General features: G+C 43.6%; 1 protein-coding gene across 2 annotated transcripts in view; it reads left to right on the top strand.

Moving 5' to 3' along the window:
* The window catches only part of RFX4 (regulatory factor X4), a 140,336-nt gene extending 120,162 nt beyond the window's left edge, over positions 1-20,174 (top strand). For both annotated transcript variants that reach the window (XM_058568507.1, XM_058568508.1), the window contains 3 exons: positions 9,125-9,284; positions 11,026-11,164; positions 19,895-20,174. In XM_058568507.1, the coding sequence (XP_058424490.1) occupies positions 9,125-9,284; positions 11,026-11,164; positions 19,895-20,167 (572 nt within the window). In that variant the 3' untranslated portion in view covers positions 20,168-20,174. The remainder of the gene's footprint in view (positions 1-9,124; positions 9,285-11,025; positions 11,165-19,894) is intronic.
* The last annotated feature ends 4,735 nt before the right edge of the window (positions 20,175-24,909 follow it).

The raw sequence follows: 24,909 nt of genomic DNA, 5'->3' as shown, positions 1-24,909 counted from the left end.
ACAAAAGGGGGCCTCTAACCTATATTTGGAGGGTCTGGGAAGGCTGAATAATGAGAGAAAACGTATTCCAGGCAGAGGAAGTAAGTAGTACAAAGGCCTGGAGGCATGAGAGAGCATGTCATTTTCAGGGAACTGAAAGTACATATCCCAGGAGTCTTTTTATTAATTCCTTCCGTAAGTTTCCTGTCTCTCCAGAACTAGAGCTACTCAGAGAAGGAATCAGCAGATGCTTAAGAGCCTGTAAGGTGCCTGCCCTCTTTTGTACTTTGCCAGGGGCGGAAACTTGTCAACAAACTCAGTGGCCCTTTGTCAGGGAGACTGGATTCTTCAGAATACTGAGAAGGAGGGTTGTCAGTAACTGGCATTAGATGAAACTTTGATTTCGCCTCGGGTACACAGCTAGAGAGAGTCCTCCTCTTCTGTGGAAATTTAGATTTGAGCATCACCCTATTTGTTTGTTTACACAGATGCACCTCAAATCATGTTTTGTTTTCTACTTTGAGGAGGAAGACCATGACTCCCTCCTCTCTCCCTCCCATTTTCTCTCTGTAGTGGGTCCTTGTAGTTCCTGCTTAGAAGGCTTGGGAAGGGGAGTTATAGAGAAAAGAACAACTTTATTCACTGAAAACAAAAAGGGAAGAGAACTTTTGAGCACTGTTCACAGCTCTTCAGCTGCTCAGTGGTCCTTTCAAGACTAGAATTATGGGGCAGCCATCCCGAGTCTCCTGCTTCACTCAGGAAGGAACGAGGGCAGTAAGAGCAGCCAGGAGCCACGTACCTGAATGATCCTGCCTGCATACCCCCACCACTGCCCCGGGAGACACACACGGAAGTCAGTTAGTGATAACATCCTTACTTCTAAAACAAACAGGGAAGTTATGCAAATAAAACAGTTCTGCATTATGAAGCAGAAACAATTTGAGTGGAACCGTTCTTGTAGTGTCGCACATATCAAACAAGGAGACTAAGGAAATAAGGCGACAGGAGGAGTGTGGAGGAAAGATTTCTAGGATCTCTCCCTAACTTTCATCCAGCTAGTGAGTCTGCCTGGCTTTCTTTGTAGGAATTTGGAGGCCTCAAGGTATGGCAGGTGTGATAGTCAAAGCCACAGGAATATCATAAATGTGTTCAGAGATTTCTGTGTAATGTGTTCAAAAGTCATAAAAGTAGCTTCATAGAAATACAAATGTGAAACAGGTTCTCTTCAGATGATTGTAACCTTTGAAGATTTTGGCACATTCCAGCTTTGTTCTAAGATATCTCCAAAGGGCATTAAAAATGTCATCCTATATAAAACTATGTGTAATATTTTTCTCAAGTACCACTTTTGAAATGCTCCGTTGCTAAATTAGACTGGATCTTGGCATGTATTGTGGGTCACAGTCTTGGAGGAAACATAAACATAATTTCCTAACAACATGTATGGGCTTATAGACATTAGGTTATAAAGCACAAATTATTTATCTATGATATATACCTAAATATTAGGAAATCTATTAAGGTAGGCTGCTTAAATTTGGGATTTGTACAATTTTTCATTGAACAATATTGTAAATTGGAAAGCAATTACTGTAAATCTTATAAAATGCATTTGCCATGTTTCTTTTTTTAAAAAGTTAACTCAGCATATGGTTTTCATGCCCAGTTAATTTTTATTTCTAGCTTAAAATTATTGCTTGATTTATATACCATTTGTTTCCAAAAAGTATCTGAAGTGGTTAACAATTAAAAAAACAAAAAGCCGGAGCCGGCCCAGTGGCATAAGGGTTAAGTTCCTGTGCTCTGCTTCGGTGGCCCAGGGTTCACAGGTTCGGATCCCGGGTGTGGACCTACACACCACTTGTCAAGCCGTGCTGTGGCAGGCATCCCACATATAAAGTAGAGGAAGATGGGCACAGATGTTAGCTCAGGGCTAATCTTCCTCACCAAAAAAAAAAAGCAAAACCAATTTTTTAAAAAGGACCCAAACCAGGAAGCAAGAAATAAAGAAGTGGGGGAAAATTAAATGAAACAAAACAACTCTTGGCTAAACTAGTTTATTAACACCTTAAATAAAATTTTATGTGATCTAGTTATTTTGTTGGGTTTCTAGCATACTCTGAATATCACTGCTCAGCTGATGTACATATTCTCAAGTTCGACTTAGTGAGAGTTAAGGCCAATCAGGTATCTGCAACTCATCCACATATCAGTGTCTCACTTTTGATGGACACTTCCTCATTTTTCACCTGTGAAAAAGAGAACAGTATTATGTCTGCTTGGTGAGCACAGAGAGAAAATTAGTTCATTGCACATAACCTTTTGGCATCCTTTGAAACAAGGACTAGTAAATACAAAGTAGTGTAGACAATGAATTATGACTCACTAGGAAAACAGCCACTGTTCTTATCTATAGCTATATTTAGTTCTATGTCCATACCTATATGTATTTCTAAATGTGTTTTCTTAAGACTGTATTTATTCATTGTTTTTAAAAAGGGGGGGAAAGAAAGTGGAAGGAAAGGAATATCAGGCAGCCAAAATTGAACCTGATGCATGGCCAATTCTCATTGGGTTTGTTAAAGACTACGGTAACACCATGAGAAGAGACTAGTTAAAGGATTCCATCTCAACAGATTTCCACAAGGTAAAATCTAGCCCGTTTATCCATTTTTTTCTAACTTTGTGGGCTTGCCACCTCCCTCATGGCCCAGCAAAGTTCAGAAACCTTAACTTTCCTTAAGGAAAACTAGCTCTTTTCCTCCTCAGAAGCATGGCAGGTGGTGCCCAACTGAGCAGCCCACTTAACATGACAGTGGGTTGCAATTCTTTAATGTCATTTAAAGCAAAACGTTAAGTTCCCACTCTGTCCGGGTCAGGCCACGGAAGGGTTCTAAGACCTCATTTATGATGTCATTTTAAGTATGCCCTCCTTCAGCAATGACAATAAAAGTTAACTATTAAACTCATGTTTTCAGCTTCCCACCATGGGTTCCCTGCAACACAAAACCAGCAAATTAAATCATTGAGATGCTAGGATGCCTAGAGAAATAAAGGCAAATTCCTCATAAATGGCCCCAACTGTAGAACATCTGGCCTGCCCAGCTGCATTTTCTCTACATCAGTGGAGGATGTAACAAAGATAACCGGCCCCTAGCCTTTCCAAATAACAAAAGCTCAGTTATTCTGAGGGCAGCTAAAGTGAGTGGGATATGGTGGACGCTGAGGCCGTTCCACAGAGCCCGCGATGACTCAGGGACAGAATCTCGGAGTTGTCACTGCCAGAGAATTCCTCCTCTTCCATCCCTGCTGCTTCCTTTTCTTCAAAGGAGTGGAATTAGGAGATATAAACTGGGATTGAAAAGAAATTGTTTAATCTGGTCTTGACTTCATACCATCAAGGTCTTGGCTTGGTGTTGGGACCTTTGGATTTGCTCATTCCTTCATTTGTTCATTCCTTCATTCAAAAAATATGTATTCCATGTCTAATCTGTGCCATGTTCTGGGGGTACAAAAGTGAAAAAAAACACATAGTCGCTACCCGCATGGTACTTACCTTCTGGTGGGTAAGGGAGTCAATAAAGAAGTAAACCACCTGGTGAATATCTAACTGCAAATAATCATCGTAAGTGCTATGAATGAAAATAACAGTATGCTATGAAATAGTATAAAATGGGGACCCACCTTAGATGGTGGTCAGAGAAGGCCTCTCTGAGGAGGTGAGGTTTATCTGTGACCTGAAGTGCCACAAGGAGCCAGCCACATAAAGGTTGGGAAGACGAAAAGAACATTTTAGGTAGTGGGGAAGAGCATGTGCACAGGCCTGAAGCAGAAAAGAGCCTGGCAGAGTGAGGAGTGCCTGGTGTGTCTAAATGAGAGGGAGAGAGGCAGGAGAGGAAGTTGCAGAAGTAGGCAGGGGCCAGATCATGGATCAACATCTCTCTCTGGGAACTGATTCATTTGCTGCCCCTGGTCAGTTTTGTCAATCAGATTTTGGCCATGGAACTATTGGTAAAGTGTAACTCAAACAGATGAGGTTTTCAACTTCGAGCATCTCCTTAAGCACAACTACCTTGAGGATCGATGATAGCCAATGGAGTATATATATATGAAATCTTTCCCTGTCTCGGTCTTGAAGGTTACGGGAAATGTTTGTTTAGTATCAAACTGTCAAGCCAACGCTGTTCAAGTAGAACTTTCTGTAATGATGGAAACATTTTTTGTTTTTGGTTTTAATCTGAGCTGTCCAAAACAGTAGAAATAGCCACTTGTGGCTACTGAGCACTTGAAATGTGGCTGGTACAACTAAGGAATTGAATTTTTAATTGTATTTAATTTTAATTAATTCAAATTTATACTGGCTATTGGATAGGTCAGGGCAGCTCTAGAATCTAGACACACTTAAAGGAGCTTATTTCTCAGGAAGGTACTAACAAGGACTTAACCTCAAAACCTGAGCAACATCTGTTATGGTTCATAGAATCCTAGTGAGGAAGGGGTTCAAACAATTTAGTCCAAGATCTGAAGGGAAGGTATGGCCAGGTAGACTAGGAAGCAATCTAAATGTTCACAAGTCTGTACCAGAATCTCACAACTACTGATTTTTAATGGCCCTCAACATGCAGGATGCATGACAGGAGGCAGTGTGTCATAGAGCCTTGCTATTCAAAGTGTGGTCCATGGACCAACAGCATTGTCATCATTTAGAAGCTTGTTATAAATGCAGAATCCCTGGCTCAACTCCCAACCTACTGAATCAAAATCTGCATTTTAACAAGATCTCCTGTGATTCAAATGCACATTCAAGTGTAAGGAGCAATTGCTGTGGAAAGGCTTTGGAGGTGAGCAGATGTGGGTTCAAATCTGAACTCCTGCCACTTACCTGACCAAGTCTTGGGCCTCAATTTTCTCACCTGAAAAAGGAGCTAATACTACCTACCTCTAAAGGTTGTTGTGAAGATTCAATGAGTCAATGTATTAAAAAAACTAGCATGAGGTCTGGGTTATGTTAGAAGATCATTCATTCATTCATTCATTTATTTAACAAATAATTATTGATTGCCCATAATATTCCAAGCACCTTCCCTGTCCTGTGTTTAAAACACTTTTCAAGAAAAAAAAAAAAAATTGGGGGAAGAAGAATGTTTTGTTGGGGATGGGAAAGAAAGAAAATGTTCCTTTTTAGCAGTTTCAGTACTATAATGTGGACAATAACTTATCTTTATAGGATTCTCAAATCCTGTAGGATCTTTATAGGATTCTCAAAGATCAGGGGCTTTCACCACTATCCTCTGACTTTTAATGATGGATAGGGGAATGGGGATGGGAGAATAAGAGAAAGATAAGGGAATTAGACAAATAGGGAAAGTTTGTTATTGTTTTACCAACAAATAAAAAGCATTAGAGCTGTCTTAAAAATTAAGCACAAACTGTTAACTGCACAGATTTTCTTTTATTAGTTTCCTTAAAAAAAGAAGCGGCAGCAATTCTCACTGGAGGTCCTACTGGTAGAAAAGGGAATGCAAGGGGTGTTCTTTTCTGCTCCGCAGGCAGAAAGCGTTTCTCACCCAAGCCAGTAGGTGTTAATCTGTTTAAGCCTGCCTGAGTGGATCTGTTAGATTGCTGGCACATGGCCATTTAGGGGTTTTGTTTCCCAGACCACAGGAGCCCATTTTTCCAAGAGTTCCACTAGCTTTTTGTTTGATAACGTCTATTTCTAGCAGCATTTACTCCTTCAGCAACAAATTCAATGGAACAAAAATTTACTGAACACCTACTATTTGGCAGACCCTCTGTTGGGGATACAGAGATGAATAAGGAACAGTTGCGGTGCTCTAGGAGCTCACACAAAAGTAACTTTTGCTGCATTCTCTCAGGTGATAGCTATTATCACTGTGTCTTCCTACGGCTTGGGGGGAAAAAAAAAGAAAACCTTTGGCTTCCTTAGCTGCCCCTTTTAAATACCCACTGACCTCACTGTGCTCTCCTGATGTCCCAGGGGCTTCAAGGGTTAATTACTTGCTTGCCGTGGCTGGTTCATTGTTCTCCCAAACTTCCTACCTCCCTCCAATTCCATTTCCAATTGTAAAATTTGTTTAATATATTTTAATAGTGTTTTTCTTTTCACAGAGGCAATCCACATTCATTATAGAAAAATACAGATAAGCAAAATGAAGAAAAAATTTCAATCCCACCGCCCAGAGATAACTCGTTTTAATAAAAAGGGTATTTTTAAAAATTATAACAGTAATATAATTTCATATGAAGTTCAAAATATAGAGGAGGGCAATCACACATAATCCAATCATCTGGAAAATGATCATTTTGGGGTATTTCCTTCCAGTCTCCTTGCAGTTATTATCAATGATGCCTACACACAGCCTGCTAAAATCATTATCTTTTGGGGGAAAAACAAGGTGTAGACGTGCAAACCAGGAAGGGGTACTTTTAAGCCATACGGATGGATAAGGACACTTGTGATTATACAGAAAAACATGTGTAGTAGTTTGCTGTAATTAGTTCAATTACTGTTGCTATTCAAACGTTTCATTCCTGGTGACAAAATCTGACCCAAGAAACTTGTCTACCTTGGAATCTGAAATCGGAAATATAGATATTTCTACTTTAAGAAAGTCTGAATTTTCTTCTGAAATTTCTACTTTAGGAATACATGAATTCAGAATGAAGAGTCCTTGAATATTATTAAAAGTCTACCACATGCCAGGCTCTTTGACATATATTATCTCAGTTAATCCTTACAATAGTCCTGCAAGATAGACATTATTATCCTTATTTTACAGATGATGAAAGAAAGGCTCAAAAAGTTTAAGAGGCTTGCCCAAGATCTTACAGCCAGGATATGGCAGAACTAGGACCCAGAGAAAAGAGATATTATGGTATAGAGAGTGGACGGCATGTGGCAGACTAGAGTTCAGAGCCCCACTGGGCCACCCACTCAATTTGGGACCCTGGGCAAGTTACTTAACATTCTAAGTTTCCCTGAACGGGACTTTTATGTGACGCCACTAGCCTGCAATTAGTGTGACATAAGGAACAGTCCTAAGAATCCAGACCTGGAGGCCACGGTAAGGGTGTTGTTGAGGACACTGCTGAACAGTTCACAGTTGCCTCTTTATGAGGGCATCTGAAAGAAATTCCTGTTTGATCTTAATTCCAAGGACAGTATACTCCTGAGCAATTTGTTTACTATCTTATGGCTTCTAACTTGTCAGGTTTCCCTTTAGCATTGGCTCCTGGAAAATTCTAAGCTAAGTTTAAAGCCCACCTATAGGAAGAATTTGTACCTTCAGAGTATTCGCCTCATCCCTGATTGCACGTTTTACTCCAAATTTGTTTTAATTTCTTCTTTCACTCCCACTTTCATATTATTTTCTTGAATCTTCTGTATTCCTAACCGCTCCCTTAAATTCTTTTAGATTTAACTCTTGGTTTCCTCATCTATGAACTGGGGGATAATCTTTCTTCCTTTTTTTTTTTTTCCTACCTATACTTGGCTGATATATATATATTTTTTGGGGGGGATAATCTTTCTTTTAAGAGTATCTGTAAAGCACTTAGCACAGTGCCTGGCCTATATTAGATGCTCAATACATAGTGTCTCCTTTCATGCTCTTGGGATGAATCTTTGTCACTTCATAAAAAATGAAAGACATTATTTGCATTCCAAAAGATTCTCCAGTTTACAAAAGGGTTCAATACAGAGTCCTTTTAATAATAGACAAAGGTATTTAAAATAGGATTCCACTGTCACATTCCTTTAAGGGTATTCCTCACTGAGTCTGTGTCATCACTGGCACAGTGCTGATCCACCAACTCTTCCCTTCCTCCCGCCACTTCATGTCAATACAGCTACTCGTGCACCATTTGCAAAGTCCTTGGGATGGGATGGACTGAATTTTTTTAATGAAAACCTTCCCTTTATCTTCCTAGTGGAATTTTAAAATAGAAATGGTCTGCTGCAGAAAATACAGGATTGGAGGACCAAGTTTTCTCTTTTACTTCGCCTTAAAAATGGCCTCCCTTAACCAATTCTTCAGTTTTCCATGTGCCTACAATGGGGTGTTGACTCCTATTCCCTCTGCCTTCTAAAATAGGTTTAATTATTTCCACTATGTCCGCATTCTAAAATTTATCAGAAATTAAGTTGATGAGTTTATTATCACTATTAGTGATTTCTTAAATTGCCATTTTTTAAAATTCTAACCATCTCATAAAATTCTTAAGCATCTTGAAGGTTTTAAATTTTGTCAGTTTCTTTTCCCAGTCCCTAGCGCTTTCAAGGTATCCAATTAAAAAGTAAATTAATGGAATTAACAATATGTATAGAATAGGTCACCATTAAGGTCACTGTCTAATAATCTTCAAAAAGACCTGGGCAGGCAGGGCCCAATAATCTACTTATGTTTGCTTAAAGCAATTTGTTGGATCCTTAACACCTGGTGAGTTGAGCGTTGAGAAGCTATTTTGCTGGGCCAGTCTGAGCTACATTGCCCCAAGCTTTCTTTTGTCCTCTCTCCTTCTCTCCCTCTTTCTCTTTCTTCCTATCTTTTCTTTCCCTTTTCTTCCTTTTAAAATTTTATTGAAAGTCTTTTGGCTACCAGGCTCTGTGCTAAGCACCAGGATCTAATAGTGGGCAAAACAGACAAGGCCCCTACCCTCATGGAGCTTATAGTCTGGTGGCAGGGGAGGGGACAGGACAGGCATTAATTAAATCACATTCATTAATGGGTGTAAGATTACAAATTGTGGTAGGCACCATGAAGGACTATAGTGCAGTATGGGATCTGACTTAGTCTGGGGTTAGGAGACAGCTTCTCTGTATTGAGAGATGAAGAATGCATGGGTACTAAGGGAAGAGTGAGGGTTCCAGGCAGCAGAAACAGCATGTGCAAAGGCCCTGTGGTGCTAGGAATCATGGTACTCTGGAAAAACTGAAATCAGATAGAACAAAAGGCAGGGGGTAGAGGCTGCTTCTGGTGAAGTCGGCAGGGACAGAGACACATGCTTTGTAAATATTTTGGCTTTCAGCTTGAGAGCAATGGGAAGCCACTAAAGTGCTCTAAGGAAGAAATGGGGGGTGCAAGAACTGTGTTAGTGACTGATGCATCTTAATTTGTCTCTGCAGGAGCGATGCAGTCATATACATGGTCTCTTACATACACGGTGACAACGGCGGGGTCCCCAGCTGACAACTCCCAACAGCTGCCCTGTATGAGGAGTACTCATGTGCCTTCTTCCTCCGTCACACACAGGATACCAGTTTATCCCCACAGAGAGGAGCACGGGTAGGTGACTTTCCTGGGATGTTGCCTTCCTTTTAAATTTGATTTAAAACAGCAGGGTTACTTAGCAGTTGTTTTCTCAAAGAACAGGAAGAGTGCCACCCTTTGTTGAGTCCTCACATTGTGCTCAGCACCGCACCGAGCATAATTGTCTCAGGTCCCCACAACTACCAGGTGAGGTAGGTGCTAGTGACCCCCTAAGGTCATACAGCTGGTAAACGTGGGGCCCAGACTGAGCATCTGTCTGCCTCCAAAGCCTGTGTTCCTCCCCCTTCACTCCTTTACAGCCTCAGCTGAACACTCCGGTTCAGCAGTGCCCCTAGGTGGCTCTTTGTGCACTCTGTCGCCTTATAAAGCCTCTTGGTAGGTCCGAGTCTTTTATGACTCAATTAGAGGAGGGCTTCCCCACCTGAGGGCTGGAGGTCCCTGGAGGGCAGCAGTTATTCATGGGGTTCAGGGAATCCCTGTGGGTTCCAGTGGTGCTTTGGACCTTGAATAAAGAAATCATTCGTTTTGCCTATATGTTTTCAAATCTATATAGTGATGTTGCTGTGATGAATAAACTACTAATCCATTTAAAAGTGTTACCTGAATCACAGTAGCTTTTTGCCATTATGCTTTGTCTTTATCAAAAGACACTAATCTAATAATATTTAAAGTGCAGTGATCTGAAAAACACTGATGATGTGAAAACTGGTCTGTACTCTCAAGAAGGCGAGACTGCCGTATGGGTACAGTCAGCCTCCGAGCCAGGTTCCAACAGACCAGCCATGGAGGAGGAGGAGGACCTCCAAGTCCCTTTCACACAGTGGCCCAGCATAATGCAGCAAGGTGGCGACTCCGAGGGTGGGTGCAGGCCCAGCTATTGGTGTACTTTGAGTTATTTTCATAGGTTCAGGTACCCCCGGCCAGTCAATAGGGCAGCCATTGTTTCCTCAGGGGGCCTCCCAGAGTATTTTTCCACACATTTAGAACAGACTTTGAAAATTGTTCCAGAGAGCTTTTTGATTCTGCAGGAATGGCAGAATAGACACCCACATGGTCATATGTCAGCAGCTTCGCTGTAAAGATGTTATTAAGAACAGTGATAGTAACATCCTATGTCTTCATAGAACTTTCTATTTTATAGAGTATCCTCACATATCTGACCCTTAGAATAACCATGTGCAGCACTTTTACAGATGAGAGAAACAAGGTTGCGGGTAGCCCAAGGTCCCACAGCTAGAAAGTGGTGCAGCCAGGCTTAGAACCTGGGTCTTTGACGCCTGGTTGACCATGCCATGGTGTTTCCCCCCAGGAGAGAGCTCACAGAAACATACCACATCTTTCCCCATCATGGGGAAACAGAGGTCTGAACAATACACAAACATACATCCCAAAGTAGTTTCTTCTTTTTTTCCTATTTGACTTCAGGCTACAATATGGGGCTTTTTAACACAGCAGGAGTAGAGGTTTCCATCACTAATTATGTTTTGCTCAGGACTGGCTTTCAGTCCCTGAGCACTCACTGGGTAGTAAGGGAGGTGTGCTAAGGGGAGAAGGAAAATCAACCTGGGAATTTAAACTTACCACAACAGAGCCACAGAGTGGAGATGGTAAGAATCAAAAAGAAGAAAAATGGAAAAAAAGAAAGAAAAGAAGAATAAAAAGAAAAAAAACAGATGAGGTTGATTTTTAAAGGTGTCAAACTGATTTGTTCTCCCCGCTATTACTCACAATATTCACTGTGCTTAATGTGTTTTAGATACACAGGAAGCTATAACTATGGGAGCTATGGCAACCAGCATCCTCCTCCGATGCAGAGCCAGTACCCGGCCCTCCCTCACGACACAGCCATCTCTGGACCACTCCACTATTCCCCTTACCACAGGAGCTCTGCACAGGTGAGTTGGTGGTCCTGCTTGCTTGCCCAGGCCTTGGTATGCTTGGTGCCATGTCTAGTCAATTTAACACAATTAGTAAGCACCTTCTGTATACTGTGTATGCAGCCTGTGTGTCACCAGGGAAAGGACGGTCTTTTCCTCAGTGCCATTTCTACCCTCTGGTGGCTGGTGACAGTGGGTGCTCAACCAGCGTTCATGCTCCACTTTCTCTCACACACGTGGGTGCTGACCAGCTGTCTTTAGTTCCATCCTCTCTTTGACCTCTCTAATCCCAGGATCCAATCAGCTGCGATATCTGTTGCCCTTTCTCGGGCAGCTATCCTCAGATTGGGCCTTCTGTCTCCTTTCCCATCACCCTCCTCCCGGTGCAAACCCTCATGGAGTCTTGTCAGTACTGTTATCTCTGCATCAGTCCAACTGGTCTCTCGGTCTCCCATGTCTCCTCCCTTTCAGTCCAGCCCACATACATAACCTTACCAGAAGAATCTTCCTGAAATGGACCCTTTATCAGATTGTTCTCAGGCCACATATCTCCTTTGGCTCTTCACTGTCTAATAAACCAAATCAACCCTCTGTGGCCCGTGGTAAATGGAAATTGTGGTTGCACCTATAGTACCACTGTTGGGCACTCTATTTGTCTTAGATACTTTCCTGTGCACTGGCCCCAAAACAACTGGTCATCAATTCCATTCAATTCTGGATCCTCAATGTTCTGACCCCTACTGTCCTTAGCTCAGGTCTTTATCTAACCTAGATGATGACAAAAGCCTTCCCATCGGTCTCCGTGTTGCTAAACTTGCCCCATCTCTGGTCCATCCCCTACACTGCAGCTGGAGGAATCTTTTGGAAAAAACCCAACTGGCCATAACACTCTCCCTCTTTCACATGTCATCGCTTTCAGAGTCAAGTTCAATTCCTTAGCATGTCTCTCAAGACTCATTACCATCTGGCCTTCGCCTGCCTTTCTGGCCTACCCCCGGCCCCCATCTTTGCTCCAGCCATGCCAACCCGTGCGCCAACCCCATGTCTTTGCGGAGATTGTTCCCTCAGGCTGGGATTCTCTTCCCCAACTTCTTCTGCTTATTGTTCAAGATAAGCATCTCACTGTCTTTGTGGCATTTCCTGATACTACCCCCTTCCTTCCTCCAGGACCTTATTAGGTGCCACTCCTCTGTACTCACATAGCACCCTGGGCTGTCGCCTATTGGTAACCCTGCTCATACCTTGTTATCATCACTGACTTTCCTGACTCCCACAGGGGACCTCAAAGCTCCTTGAAGGCCAAAATTAAGTTTAGTATCCTCAGGTCACAGGACATGGCACTTATCAAAAGAAGAGCTAACTTTTACTGAACACTACTCATGTGGCAGGCACTGTGCTGAGCACTTTACACAGCCTCATGGTAACCCTTGCAGAAAAGGAAGTGAGAGTAACTTGCCTGAGGATTTGAACCCAGGCAGTGTGACCCCGGCTGTCCAGCTCTCAAACACCACCCTTTGTCACCTCTCATATGTCAGCATTCACTAAGAGTGTATTGAACAGATGAGTAAACAGGAGGTGGGGTCAGCATAAGTGTGGTGTCCTGAGGACGCTGACTCCCTTCTCCAGGTATGGGAGCCACAGTAGGTTTGTGAGCCAGGGTGTGGCAAGATGAGAGCTATGCTTAAGAAAGAGAGCTCTCGCAGCACTCCTAGGATGAACCAGAGGCAGGGAGCTCTGCTATGAAGCACTTGCAGGAGTCTAGAATAGAGATGGCAGGACTTGAGCTAGGGTGGAGGCCGCAGTTACATCAGCTGTCAGCACACAGACTTGCCTCCGAGGGAGGGCATGGAGGAGAATGTATCCACAATACACGGGCACTCGGGGCAAACAGGCGTCTGTTTTGATTTCCATCTGCAGTACCAAGGGGAGCCCTGGTATAATCCCCAGATAAGCCAAGAAGTTGATTCCACTAAATCATCACCTGGGGCATTCATTATAGGTCTCCAACTGCGTCACAGAGAGATGCCAGCTCCTGAGGTACTGCTTCTCTTGGGAGCAGAGTCTGTGCTCCTCACTATGATCCACTAAATGACTTAGAGCTGCTGCCATAGACTGGGTCACACTTAACACAGTCTAGGCAGCTCCTTCATTCATTCATTCCTCAAATGATTGTTGGGTGCCTACTATGTGGCAAGCACTGCTCTAGCCTCTGAGAATACAGTGGAGAATGGGACAGAAGGTGCCTGCTCTTGGAGAGCTTACGCGCCAGTAGGAGACGCTAGTCTAAGCAACAGTGGTGAGATCAAGCTAAAATCCTGGGCCACAGCTCCCAACATTATCTTTCCTCACTCCCTCGCCCCTCCTCATGATATTTCTGGAGCTGGTCTTTCTGGGGTGATATTTTTAAAGCCATTACCATAAAAAGAAGCCAACATCTCCTAAAGGCCCATGCGGTCCCTGGTGATCAAAGTTAGGTCTGCAGCATCTGCTCTGGAAACAAGAGTCCCCCACTGGAGCACTATCATTTAATAGCTAGTCTTAATCGAAAGGCTGAGCACTAAATGAAAGCCTACAGAGGAGCCCTCTGAATCCAGAGCAGGTGTGAGAGGTGATAGGGTCCTCGGCAGCCTCTTCACACCACGCCCTGTGGCTCTTAGACAAGGTCCTTTGACACCCCCTGAGCCCCACCACACACTCACACTCTGCACTTTATGGTTATGCCTTAGTCTCCATTTGTACAGTGCGGTGGGGAGAAGTTAATTATATCACATCTCTGCCCAAGTTGACTGGTGAGGCCAGTGCTTCTCCTGGAGAAGCTACTGTCAAAGACAAAGAATCCTTTGTTTATGTTTTTTATTAGCATTTATGCATCAAGCACTGTTTTAGGCATTTTCAAATACACAGAATCACTTAATTCTCATAACAACCTTGGGAAGAAGGCATTTTTCTCCAGTTATTAAAGATGATGAAACGGCTTCAGGTCATTTGCCCCAGGTCATGCATCCAGTAAGTGACAAAGCAGACTCAAATGCAAATTCGCCAACTCCCAACCCCAAGCCCTGGCACTGACAGCTACTCGGTGTGTGTTTGGGAGGGTGGGAGGTAAATTCAAGAGGTTACTGCAACTACTCTCAGCAAGTTTCAAGTTACCAAAGGGAAGAATCACACACCCAAGATACTTGATTTCTTTCCTTTCCTGGTATTTCAATTTAAGGTTGAGCATATAGGGGAAAATCCACTGCAGGGCTAATTAGTTTTAGCTTTCCAGAGCAGAGTTCAAGCTGTTCCAATCCTGAGTACTGAATATCACACTTCATTACATCAGACTCACTGGGGAAAAGATCAGTCTGAATTGAAGAAAAATCACAGTTGTACAACATGGTTAAAGAATGCAGTTGGTCATCAGCACAAGAGTAACTGAAACTAACTTCTGCAAATGAATGCCTGCCAGGTTTGCCCTAAAGAACTGATACAACACATCTGTGAGGTGCAGTAATCGCATGCATCCCAGCATTTATATGCTCAAAATAATTTGAAGTCATTTGTTTTCTGAAATAGAGTATGTGTGTGCCCTTGTTTATACTACTTATTTGCACAACACATGCTTTCTTCCTGGATAATACAAAGGTAATCCCTTAGCCCTGCTTGAATTCTCATAATTTCTGAATTAGTGAGTCCAGATGAATGGGGTTTCACATTGTAAGGTTTGAATTATTTCAGAAAAACACCCTTCTGGCAAATATGCTGCACTTGTTCACATCAAAGTAAGTGAACAAGGGATGGTGTCAGCTATCTCTTCCCAGGTTCCCCATTCTCATGCCCGACCAAAAAGAGAAAACAAACCAGACCAAATACACAGCTACAGAATATTTTTGAGCCTCATTCAACACACGTTTGTGGAACTTCTACCCTGTCAGCAGCCATGAATGTGAATTAGGCCCTTGAGCTCAAAAGCCATGTGATCAACCAGAAGCTATATGGCTAGAAATACACGTGGAGTGGACTAGAAAGTGGTTCTTTATTTTTCATTTGTATGGCCAAGGCCCAGCCTTGCCAGCCAAGCACACGGCTCTCACAGAATCTTCAGCAGCCCAGCCCAGCCCAGCCCAGGGCCCATGGGTCCTCCATCTCAGAGGCCCAGTGACTGCTACAAAGTTTGCTTAGGGTGCTCCACTTTGGGATAGCATCCTGGGCCAAAGGGAATAAAAATCAGTCAACAGTAGCAGTATAAGATCTCTGACTGCAGAGGTAGGCTTCCTAGGTTCAAATCCCAGCTCTGCCTCTGATTAACTCTGTGTCTCAATTTCCTCAACTGAAAAATGGGGATAATTATAGTACCGATTTCCTAGGGTTGTTGTGAGGGTTAAGTGAGTTAATAAAGGTTAGAACAGGGCCTGGCTCATCGTTAACATTATTTGTGTATATTATTATTATATACACACCTTTGTAACACCACAGTTATTATATTTTGTGTAACTACAGAATTAATATCTGTCTCCTTTACTATATTAGCTCTATGAAGGCAGGGACCAGGTCCTTTTTTTTCTGGCCATTATATTCCCAGGACCCAGAACAGACTTGGCCCTTAGTGGGTACTCAGCAAATACTTGTCAAGGAAATGAATGAATGAATGGATCCTTACTCTGGTACTAAGTTGCTGTGTGACCTCAAACAGATCATTTCCCCTCTCTTGACCTCAACTCCCTCATCTTTAAAATGAGAGGTAGGACCAAACAGTCAGTCACTAAGGCTCTTCCTATCATTAATGGACCACGATCCCATGACTGGAAGAAGAATATTAATATTAGCTAACACGTTTTGAAAACTTAGTATGTGGGAGTTCTGTTGCACAGGTATTAACTCAATTCTGACCCTAAAAGCTCAGCAGATGTGGACTGTCTGGCAAAGATTTTTGGGGAGCTACATCCTCTTCCAGAAGAGGGTAAGAGGAAGCCTGCCTGGGGGCGGGCCGCCTGGCAGCACTTGGGTGCTGTGAGAGCCGCCTTTCATAGGAAAACAGTTTGTGCTCCTGACTGGGCCACCTTTCACCCCTTGCTCAAGTAGCAGCCCATTTGGTGAGGGTCAGGGATAAAGGGCTCATTCTTCCCTCTCCATGTGCAGGAAAGTCAGCCCTTGGTGTGGGGAGTTGTTTCTCAAAATAGAACTTCCTAATATGGCTCCAAAGAGGCCCAGAGTCAATCACAGCTGAGATAGACTTACACCATGCCCATTTGATGGAATCTCTGACTACTTATGCATACACACACACACACACATGTGCCCACAAGCACCCCTCACACACCTCTCTCAAAGGGTGGGAATCGGTGACATCTCCATTTTAACACCAGTAGCAATAGTGTGTGATTTGACGCTATTGAAAATGGTAACTTCCTGTTATGGGCCTTCAACAAAAAGCGCCTTTATTCTGGGCAGAGCTCTCTGGACCCCAGGGTTTGTGCCCAGCATGCTTAAGGACCCTGCATGAAACCGGATGTAAAGTGTGAAAGGTGAGGCGGGTGCCACGGGCCAGCCTCGGCTGCTCCCGCCAGACTAAATAGAAGCTTCATTGGTGGCGTTAATCACCAGGCTGAGGCAGTGGGCACTTCAGCCTCTCATCTTTCAATGGCCTCTTCACCACGGGGAAAACGAGTCACTGACTCATTTGCAATTAGCTGACCTAACGGGACAGAATTTTCCATGCCGGATTCTGTGGTAACAGAATTTTATTGTCACTTTGGAGATATTTTGAGCCCGTCTCATTTCCAGGCAATTACTCTTTTGAGTCTATGACACAACCCCTGGGCACAGCTGCATCTAGGGTCCTTGATTAGGCACAAAAGCCACACTCTCTTGGGTTCTGTGGGAAGGAGGCTCCAAGTCCACACTGTGACATTTTACCTACACAAGCCAAGGCAAGTGAAGACTCTGACAGAACCAGCAAGTTGAGGCCTGGTCAGAATTGCAAGACCCTGTGGTCTGTAGGAGAAGAGGGAGCTTAAAGGAAGAGTGACAGAGAGATTAAAGTTTAATAGGCTACATTCCAAAAAAGGAGTGTTTTCCTCTCCTGTGTAATTCAGTTGTGGTAGGTGCCTTGTTTGGGCCAGTCAGATTGACGTGGGGAAAAAGCGCTACCCCAGGACTGGGATTTTATGCCAGCTATTACACAAGCTTTCAATCTGACTTTGGGCAGCACGCTTCTCCTCATGCGTCCTAGTTTTCTCATCTTTACAACACGGGGTTGGATTATATGATCTCTAAGGTTCTTTCTAGTGGTAACATCCTAGTGTTCATTCACCAAATAGTTACTTAGCACCTGTTAGGTGTAAGGCATCATTCCAGATGTTGAGATTATGGTGGTGAACATGACAGAGTCCTTCCAGGAGCTTATGAATATAAGCCAGTGGAAAGAGACAGCTACCAAGCAGGATGGTAAGATCCTGACCTGAGAGGCAGAGGGTGGAGCATATAGTTTCTTGAGATAAGATGGCCAGAAAAGTCTCTCTGAGGAGGTAACTCTCTGAGCTGAGATCTAAAGAATGATAAACAGGCAGGCATGCAAGGAGCTTGGGGGTAGGGGTGGTAAAGAAGTGTTCTAGACAGAAGGAAACAGGTTGGACAAAATTCCCTGAGATGGGAACCAGCTGGGCATGCCATAGAACCAGAGAGGAGGCCTCTGTGCCAGGGAGAGCACCATGAGGTAAAGCGTCTTGCATTCGGGGAGCTTACTTGAGAGAATATCAGGAGGGGGACACAACTTTTTGGAAAAAATTAAGGACTATTTTGTAATAATATTTCTCAATATTACCTGTTTCATACCTGAGATATTGTTTTCTTGGGCAGGGCCCAATCTTACTGTGGTCTCTTTGGGATTTAGAGTGGGTCCTAGTCTGGGATCCCACTGCTGGGGGTCCACCATGGCTGCCATACAAACAGCATCCTGGAGATTCCCATAATGGGTACATGGGTATACTTAAGTGTTTCTGATCTGATTTGGGATTATGAAAGCTTTGGTATGCTCTCTATAGTCTCCTTGGCAACAGCCCTTGGTGCCTTCTCCTTTGAGTGCCAGACACCACCTACACCCTTCTCCCTCTTTCCTACCTGTTCTTTTGGCTGTGAAGTGGCTGCACTTTGCTATGTAAGGCATGCTGTCCTATACAGAATAAAACCTCACTACTGGAAGTTGGAGCCCTCTTTCTTGGCCTACAAATAGCTGATTCTTTTCACATGCTTCGGGCCTAACCTCCTTCCCCTGCTCCCCTCATGCTCTTACTCAGAGGCAGAACGGCTCCCTTTGGCCCTCTCAACTACAGGGAGCCGCCATTGTTGTCATAACCCCTTCTTCCGGCTGTCTAGGCTTCAGCCTGTCTGTCTCCCTCACAGGAGGCAGCCTCCCACCTAATCCCTCGGGGCTCCACTCTCCAACTGTCAGGGAAGACAGATGGGGAGCAGAAGAATTTATACATTCACACACACTCTCTCCCTACTCGCTGCCCTTGCCATCCCTGTTGACTGGCTCCTGTCCTTGTTGGGGTGGCCTTTAGCACAGCAAGGAAATTTTTGTGTTGACTGGCCTGCAAACTGGGAGTTCTCAAAGGGAGCCCAGAGCTCCTCCCCCTCCTCCCCTCTGATTGAACTAAAAGGGGCTTATTTGCATAGCTGTCTTGGAAACTGAAAAGAATGTAAAAGAAGCAGCACTTCGGAGGCACTTCTCTTAGTCCTAATTCTTTCTAGAACTGCTTCCCCTCTTCTTGTAGCTACTAATACCTGTTCTTCTGACCAGCACAAAAGCTCCCCACCCCTCCCCTCTCAATTGGCTTATCTTGACTTCTTCCTTCACATTCACACCAAGCCCAATAATTTACCATTTCCTGCTTGTGTATCTTCCAGGACTTAGTGAATGTGAACCAAAAAGAGAGATGTTCTCTAAATGATAGGCACTAATAATAACCTTTGAAGCTGTTGACTTGCTTCCTCTTCAAAAGCCTGCTTTTAGGCTGCAGTTCATAATTGAATTCAACTGTAAAATGCTATTTTTAATAATGTCATTGTGTTTTACTCTGCAGTATTATTCTCTTGGGTTGATGGAGTAGGACCTATCACATCTCCAAAACTAATGATAAAAGTCACAGCCATCCATCCATCCATCCATATCTATCTGGACGTGCTGTTACTTGTGTACATACACAGATTCTCCCTCTCTCTCTCTCTCTCTCTCTCTCTCCCCCCCCCCTCTCTCCCTCTCTCTCTCTCTCTCCCTCTCTCCCCCCCTCTCTCCCTCTCTCTCTCTCTCTCCCTCTCTCCCCCCCTCTCTCCCTCTCTCTCTCTCTCTCCCTCTCTCCCTCTCTCTCCCTCTCTCCCCCCCTCTCTCCCTCCCTCCCTCCCTATCTCTCTCTCTCTCTCTCTCTCTCTCTCTCTCTCTCTCTCTCTCTCTCTCCTGTATCCCCAGTGGCGCTATTCCTTCTTTTGGGTTTAACTTCCCAAGACATTCCAGATTAAGAGCATGAAATCAGTATTATTGGTTGAGTGAACACCAGCCCAACTCTGGCTATGAAATCCTTTGCATTTCTCCTGTTGGATACTTCCTAGACCAAGGTTCAATCTTTCAGAAGTTCATTTGTTCCTTCCCATCAACTTTCATTAACAGCATCTTAAAAAATTTAACTTAAACTGTGAACATGACTGATATTTTGTATATGCAACTTCAAGCTAATTTTAACTTTGTGGAATTTCTTTCCCCTCAACAAGTACCCTTTTAATAGCCCCACTTCCCGGATGGAACCTTGTTTGATGAGCAGTACTCCCAGACTGCATCCTACCCCAGTCACCCCCAGATGGCCAGAGGTGCCCACAGCCAACACGTGCTACACAAGCCCGTCTGTGCATTCCACGAGGTACGGAAACTCTAGTGACATGTACACGCCCCTGACCACGCGCAGGAATTCTGAGTATGAGCACATGCAACACTTTCCTGGGTTTGCTTACATCAACGGAGAGGCCTCCACAGGATGGGCTAAATGACTGCTATCATAGGAATCCATATTTAATATTAATAATAATTATTAATAATAATAATAATAAACCCAACACCCACCCCCAGAAGACTTTATCTCTGTACATCATAACTCATGGACTATTCCTAGGTGTCCATTTTCCTAATAAGTGTGAGGCTGGGATTCAGTATGGGATAAATAAACTTTAGTTCAGAAACAGGACTCACTACAAGTCAGTGAGATTGGCTTCCTGTAGCCAAGCCAGACCTGTTTCTATAGAGCACTATCTCGGGCAGGCCAATCTGTGCCTTTTCCCTTTGTTCCATGACTTTGCTTTGTGTTGGCAACCACTCCCAGTAAGCTACTTATTTTCCTGTTGACAAAAGCTCTTTAGTCTTGAAGGGTGGATACTGGAGACGGATCTGGTTTGTGTTCTTGGATGGGCACATAATTTACCAAGAGCATTCACCTTTGCATCTGTCTGTCATCTTACTGTACAATGAACAGCCCTCAGATATGTTCTACGCATCCCTTCTTCCTGGTGGTGTCATCACTGCTTCCTGGAGCACCAGGGCTAAATGGAGGTGTCTGGAAACTCTAGATTCCCTGTTACATTCATGTCTGTCACAGTATCTGCATTGTCTTGGAATGTAAGCACTGTCTAGAGGGAAGGAAGAGGCTTGTTCTGTATGCCTTAAGTTGATTGAGGTTTGTAGGGGACTGGTTCTTCTACATACAAGTATTTGTCCTAAGTTTGCACAATAGCTAGTGTCAGCAAAAGGCAGGAGAGGGGTTTTTAAAGTTCTGTGAGAATGTGGATTTATGGCATTGAATACCACACTCAGCTCTGCTGTATTAACTTGGCAAAACTGGATGGACCAAACATTAACTTACCAACAAGTGAAAATGACTTTCACAGTTCCTTCATAAGACTATAATAATTTCCGACACTTTGATAGAAAAAGAAATTCAAAGCTGTGCCTTTGAGCCTATACTATACTGTGTATGTGTGGAAATAAAAATGTATTGTACTTTCGGAAAATTTTTTCGTAGCATTTTTCTGTCAGATTTGTAGCAATTTGTGAGGTTTGTTAGAAATTAACATAGGTTTTCTTTCTGTATTATAAAAAGCACCAAGCAATTATGGTGGACCTATTACCCTATGGGTAAGAAATAAATGGAAATATGACATCGGATGTTTTAGCAATTGTTCTGTAAATAAAATGTTTGATCACACCATTCAGTGTGATAATCATGTCTACAGCTAAAATGGAAATAGTTTTATCTGTACAGTTGTGCAAGATATGGTTTCACACTCAAATAAAAAGTATTGAAATGACCTGCTTTCTTCATTTTCATTTTGTATTTGATATGACCTCTGTGTCTGTGTGTGTAATACATATAACACTCTGAATACTTACAGTGTAAGTAGACAAAACAAAACTAAGTGGTCTTGTATGGTTGTGTTTCTCCAGTTCCCCATCATCTTGTCATAGCACAATCATTAAAATTTGGATAGGACACACATGCAGTCCTTAAATGATGATTTAGTACCTATAGCCTAATTGAGGTTTGTAGAGGATCAGTTCCACATGCAAAGATTTGTCCTAAGATTGCATGATGGCTGGCATCAGCAAACGGCAGGAGCCTTTCAGCTATTACAGGGCATAGTCTTCTTCAGTACCAGCACCATTAAGAGGTCCCCTGGTACTTAGTTCATTATGTTTTAATGATCACTGGGTGTAAAGATATTTCAAGTGCAGTGCTTTAAATGCTAATAAACTCCTGAAACAGAACAGTAACATAATTGAATAGTTAATAAGGATCAACAAATTCTTCTCCAGCACTGCATTTTGATTCTACACTGAGGAGTGAGGATGTAGAGGCAAAATGAACAAGTGTTTTGCCCAAACATTAAGAGCCTACGATCTATGAGAAATTCAGGGCCACAGATTTCCAGAAATGGCAGTAGTGACTATTTTAACTAAAAGGATTAGAATTTGACAACTCAATTTGCATTTTGAAAGATGGATCTGAACCTGCGAACCCCAGGCCGCCGAAGCGGAGCGCACGGACTTAACCACTATGCCATTGGGACAGCCCTTAAAAGATTTAGTTTTAAAGCCAAGCTCTTACTTGCTATTACATAACCTATTTATACCTAAAAATGATTTTAAGATTAAAATTGTATATTTTATATAGCATCTCCCTAAAAAAATTTAGCTATGCTGTTCTACCAAAAGAGAGCACTAAATGTTGGATTTCACTCTCTGAAGGTAAATTAATTTGATCTTTTGGCCACAATCCGATAGTTGGCTTTATATGAGGAAAGTAAGGGAAGAGGAAGAATAAAATTTCAAATTTAGTTAGTGTATAAGATAAATTTGAGGATAACCAGACCTGTCGCTCTCTTACAGTTCAAAGCTAGTGCTCCATATATGAAAGGGTGTAGGAAGTCTGATTTTTGACTTACTAAGCACAAATAATAAAGCAATTGCCAAGTTCTCTAGCCAGGTAGCAGCAGCACGAAATAACACCCATGTGCAAGTAACAGCCAAGCTCATTAAATGCACAAATAGTCACAATCAACAAGGGCCTGAGTCCCAGAGAATAGAGTGGTCACTCCAAGAACTTTGCGGAGAAGAGAATGTGTGCCTCCTTCTCACAGCACAGCCAAGAACTGGGAGTCGTCAGTGCCGTAGGACGAAGGCAGCTTTAGATGAGGGCAAGTGATCACTGGGCATTCTCTCCAGAGCACAAGGTACCCATCTGAGCTGAGAGTACTGCCTATGTTCCCAATTGTTCTAAACCTTCAACTTCAGAACTGAGAAGGATCTGATTAGGAAAAGACAACAGATGCTGTGAACTCATGACTCAAATGCACCTTCTCTCTCTGATGGTTCCTAGCCAGTCACCAGAATGGGAATGGGCAAGGTTGGCAGCTGGGAGTGGGGCCAGTCACTTGTCAGAGGAAGAACAGAGGAGTCTTGGCAATAAAGGGACACTCCCCTCTTTAGGACTCTTTCTGAAAAGGACTCTGCCAGCTTGAAACTGGCTGAAGTCATGAACAGCAGCCAGGATGGCTCACCCACGTCGCAGGCCTGTGGCGTCCTAGGCATCCATCCTGCTGTGTCCTTTTGTCAGGCCTCTATATCCCAGGTCTGGAAAAAAAGGGAATCTGTGGCCCCTCTGAGACTGCAACCCCATCACAGACCAATCAAAAATGTTTGCCACTGAGTAAGCCCAACTTAAATGGGGAGAGGGACTGAAATCATAGAAAGACAACTGAAAGCGAGCCTTGGCTTCACCACCATGTGACCTTAGAGGGGTCACCTCCCCATTCTGGACCCCAAGCAGGCATGTTGTATGACTATGACATCCCAAATTATAGTCTGTGTGCTGATGGACCAGGGCCGGCAGATCTGGGTGAGGAGGGTGGACAGCTCAGGGAAAACAAAGAACGGACTGGCAGCTGGGCAGTGATTCAGGGTGGCAGCCACAAGAGAGAAGGCGACGGCTCCACCAGCTGGTGTTAAAAAGCAGCCTGAGGTTCATGCCATGAGCTCAGCCCATATACCTGCACCACCATCACCAAGCAACGTTCCACCCTCTTCCTCATACCCAACCCCACCCTCTCTTCCACTGTCTGGATAGTCGTCTTCTGTTTCCAGATTTGTCCTCAATATTTGCTCTAAAGTGACATAAATCAAAATGTCTGAAGGGAATCTGGAGAAGGAAAGAGCAAAAACAAACAGGCTATTTGTCCCAACTTTCTTGTACCTCTTAAAGGCAAAACCACAAGATATTTAAAAAATTAAATCCTGGGAAGGGGAGAGTATAAATACTCCTTTTATTAGTGGGGAAAGAGTGTGGGGAGGGGTTGCTGTAGGTGAAGAGTCTGAAGTATGCAAATCATTATCACTGGAAGCTCAGAAAGAAAAAGATGGATATACTTATTGGCTTTAAACTGAGGTAGAACTGAGATTCCATCTTGGTTCCACCAAAGATGTTCAAGAAGGGACATTCTTGCTCTAAGTAGGATTGGAATTCAGTGGTTCTCAATCCTGGCTGCCCATTAGAATTACCCTAATGGGGTAATTTTTTAAAAATACTGATGTATAGGTCCCTTTCACAGTAAATAATTGACCTGGAATGTGACTGGGGCATCAGTTTTTTAAGCTCCCCAGGTGATTCTAATATGCAGCCGAAGTTGAGAAAAATGACCCCTTCCACCCTGGAGTTCTAAGATCAGGGACTGCTATTCCCTGAATATGCCCCCCTAGTTTCCTTTTTACAGTGTTCCAGTCTGTCCAGAGTAGCGAAGAGTGGCACTCCCCAATAATCTACACTGGTTACAGTTTCTCTGCAGCTGACAAACCTTTCCCTAACTGCACTGTTTTGTTTGCCCTTCAGCCCAGCCCACCTCCCTACCACTTTGCCGCCTGCCCTCCTAACCTGGACCTTCTCTGCTTCAGTTCCTTGGCAGCCTCCCAGGCTAAGCCAGCTTGGACACGGCCCTTGTGGCTTCCTCTTCTTCCGAGGTCAGAACCTTTTGTGCTTCATCAGCCTCCTCCCTGAAGCTCTTCCCCCATTCCTCCTCCTGCACCTCAACACCCCCCCCCAGCCTTCTCACCCCCATATTTTGCTGCTACTGGTGTAGGTGGGACGGAAGACGTGGGCCCCAAGAGTTGAGAAAAGAGCTGTTGCTAGGAAAGGAGTGTGGGTGAAGAGAGATGGTGGGCCAGAGAAATAGGGCTCCCCAGTTTTATT

Source organism: Diceros bicornis, chromosome 25, assembly GCF_020826845.1.
Source record: "Diceros bicornis minor isolate mBicDic1 chromosome 25, mDicBic1.mat.cur, whole genome shotgun sequence".
Lineage (NCBI taxonomy): Eukaryota > Metazoa > Chordata > Mammalia > Perissodactyla > Rhinocerotidae > Diceros > Diceros bicornis.
Note: the sequence above shows the minus strand (reverse complement) of the source record. Positions and strands in the feature narration are given on the sequence as shown.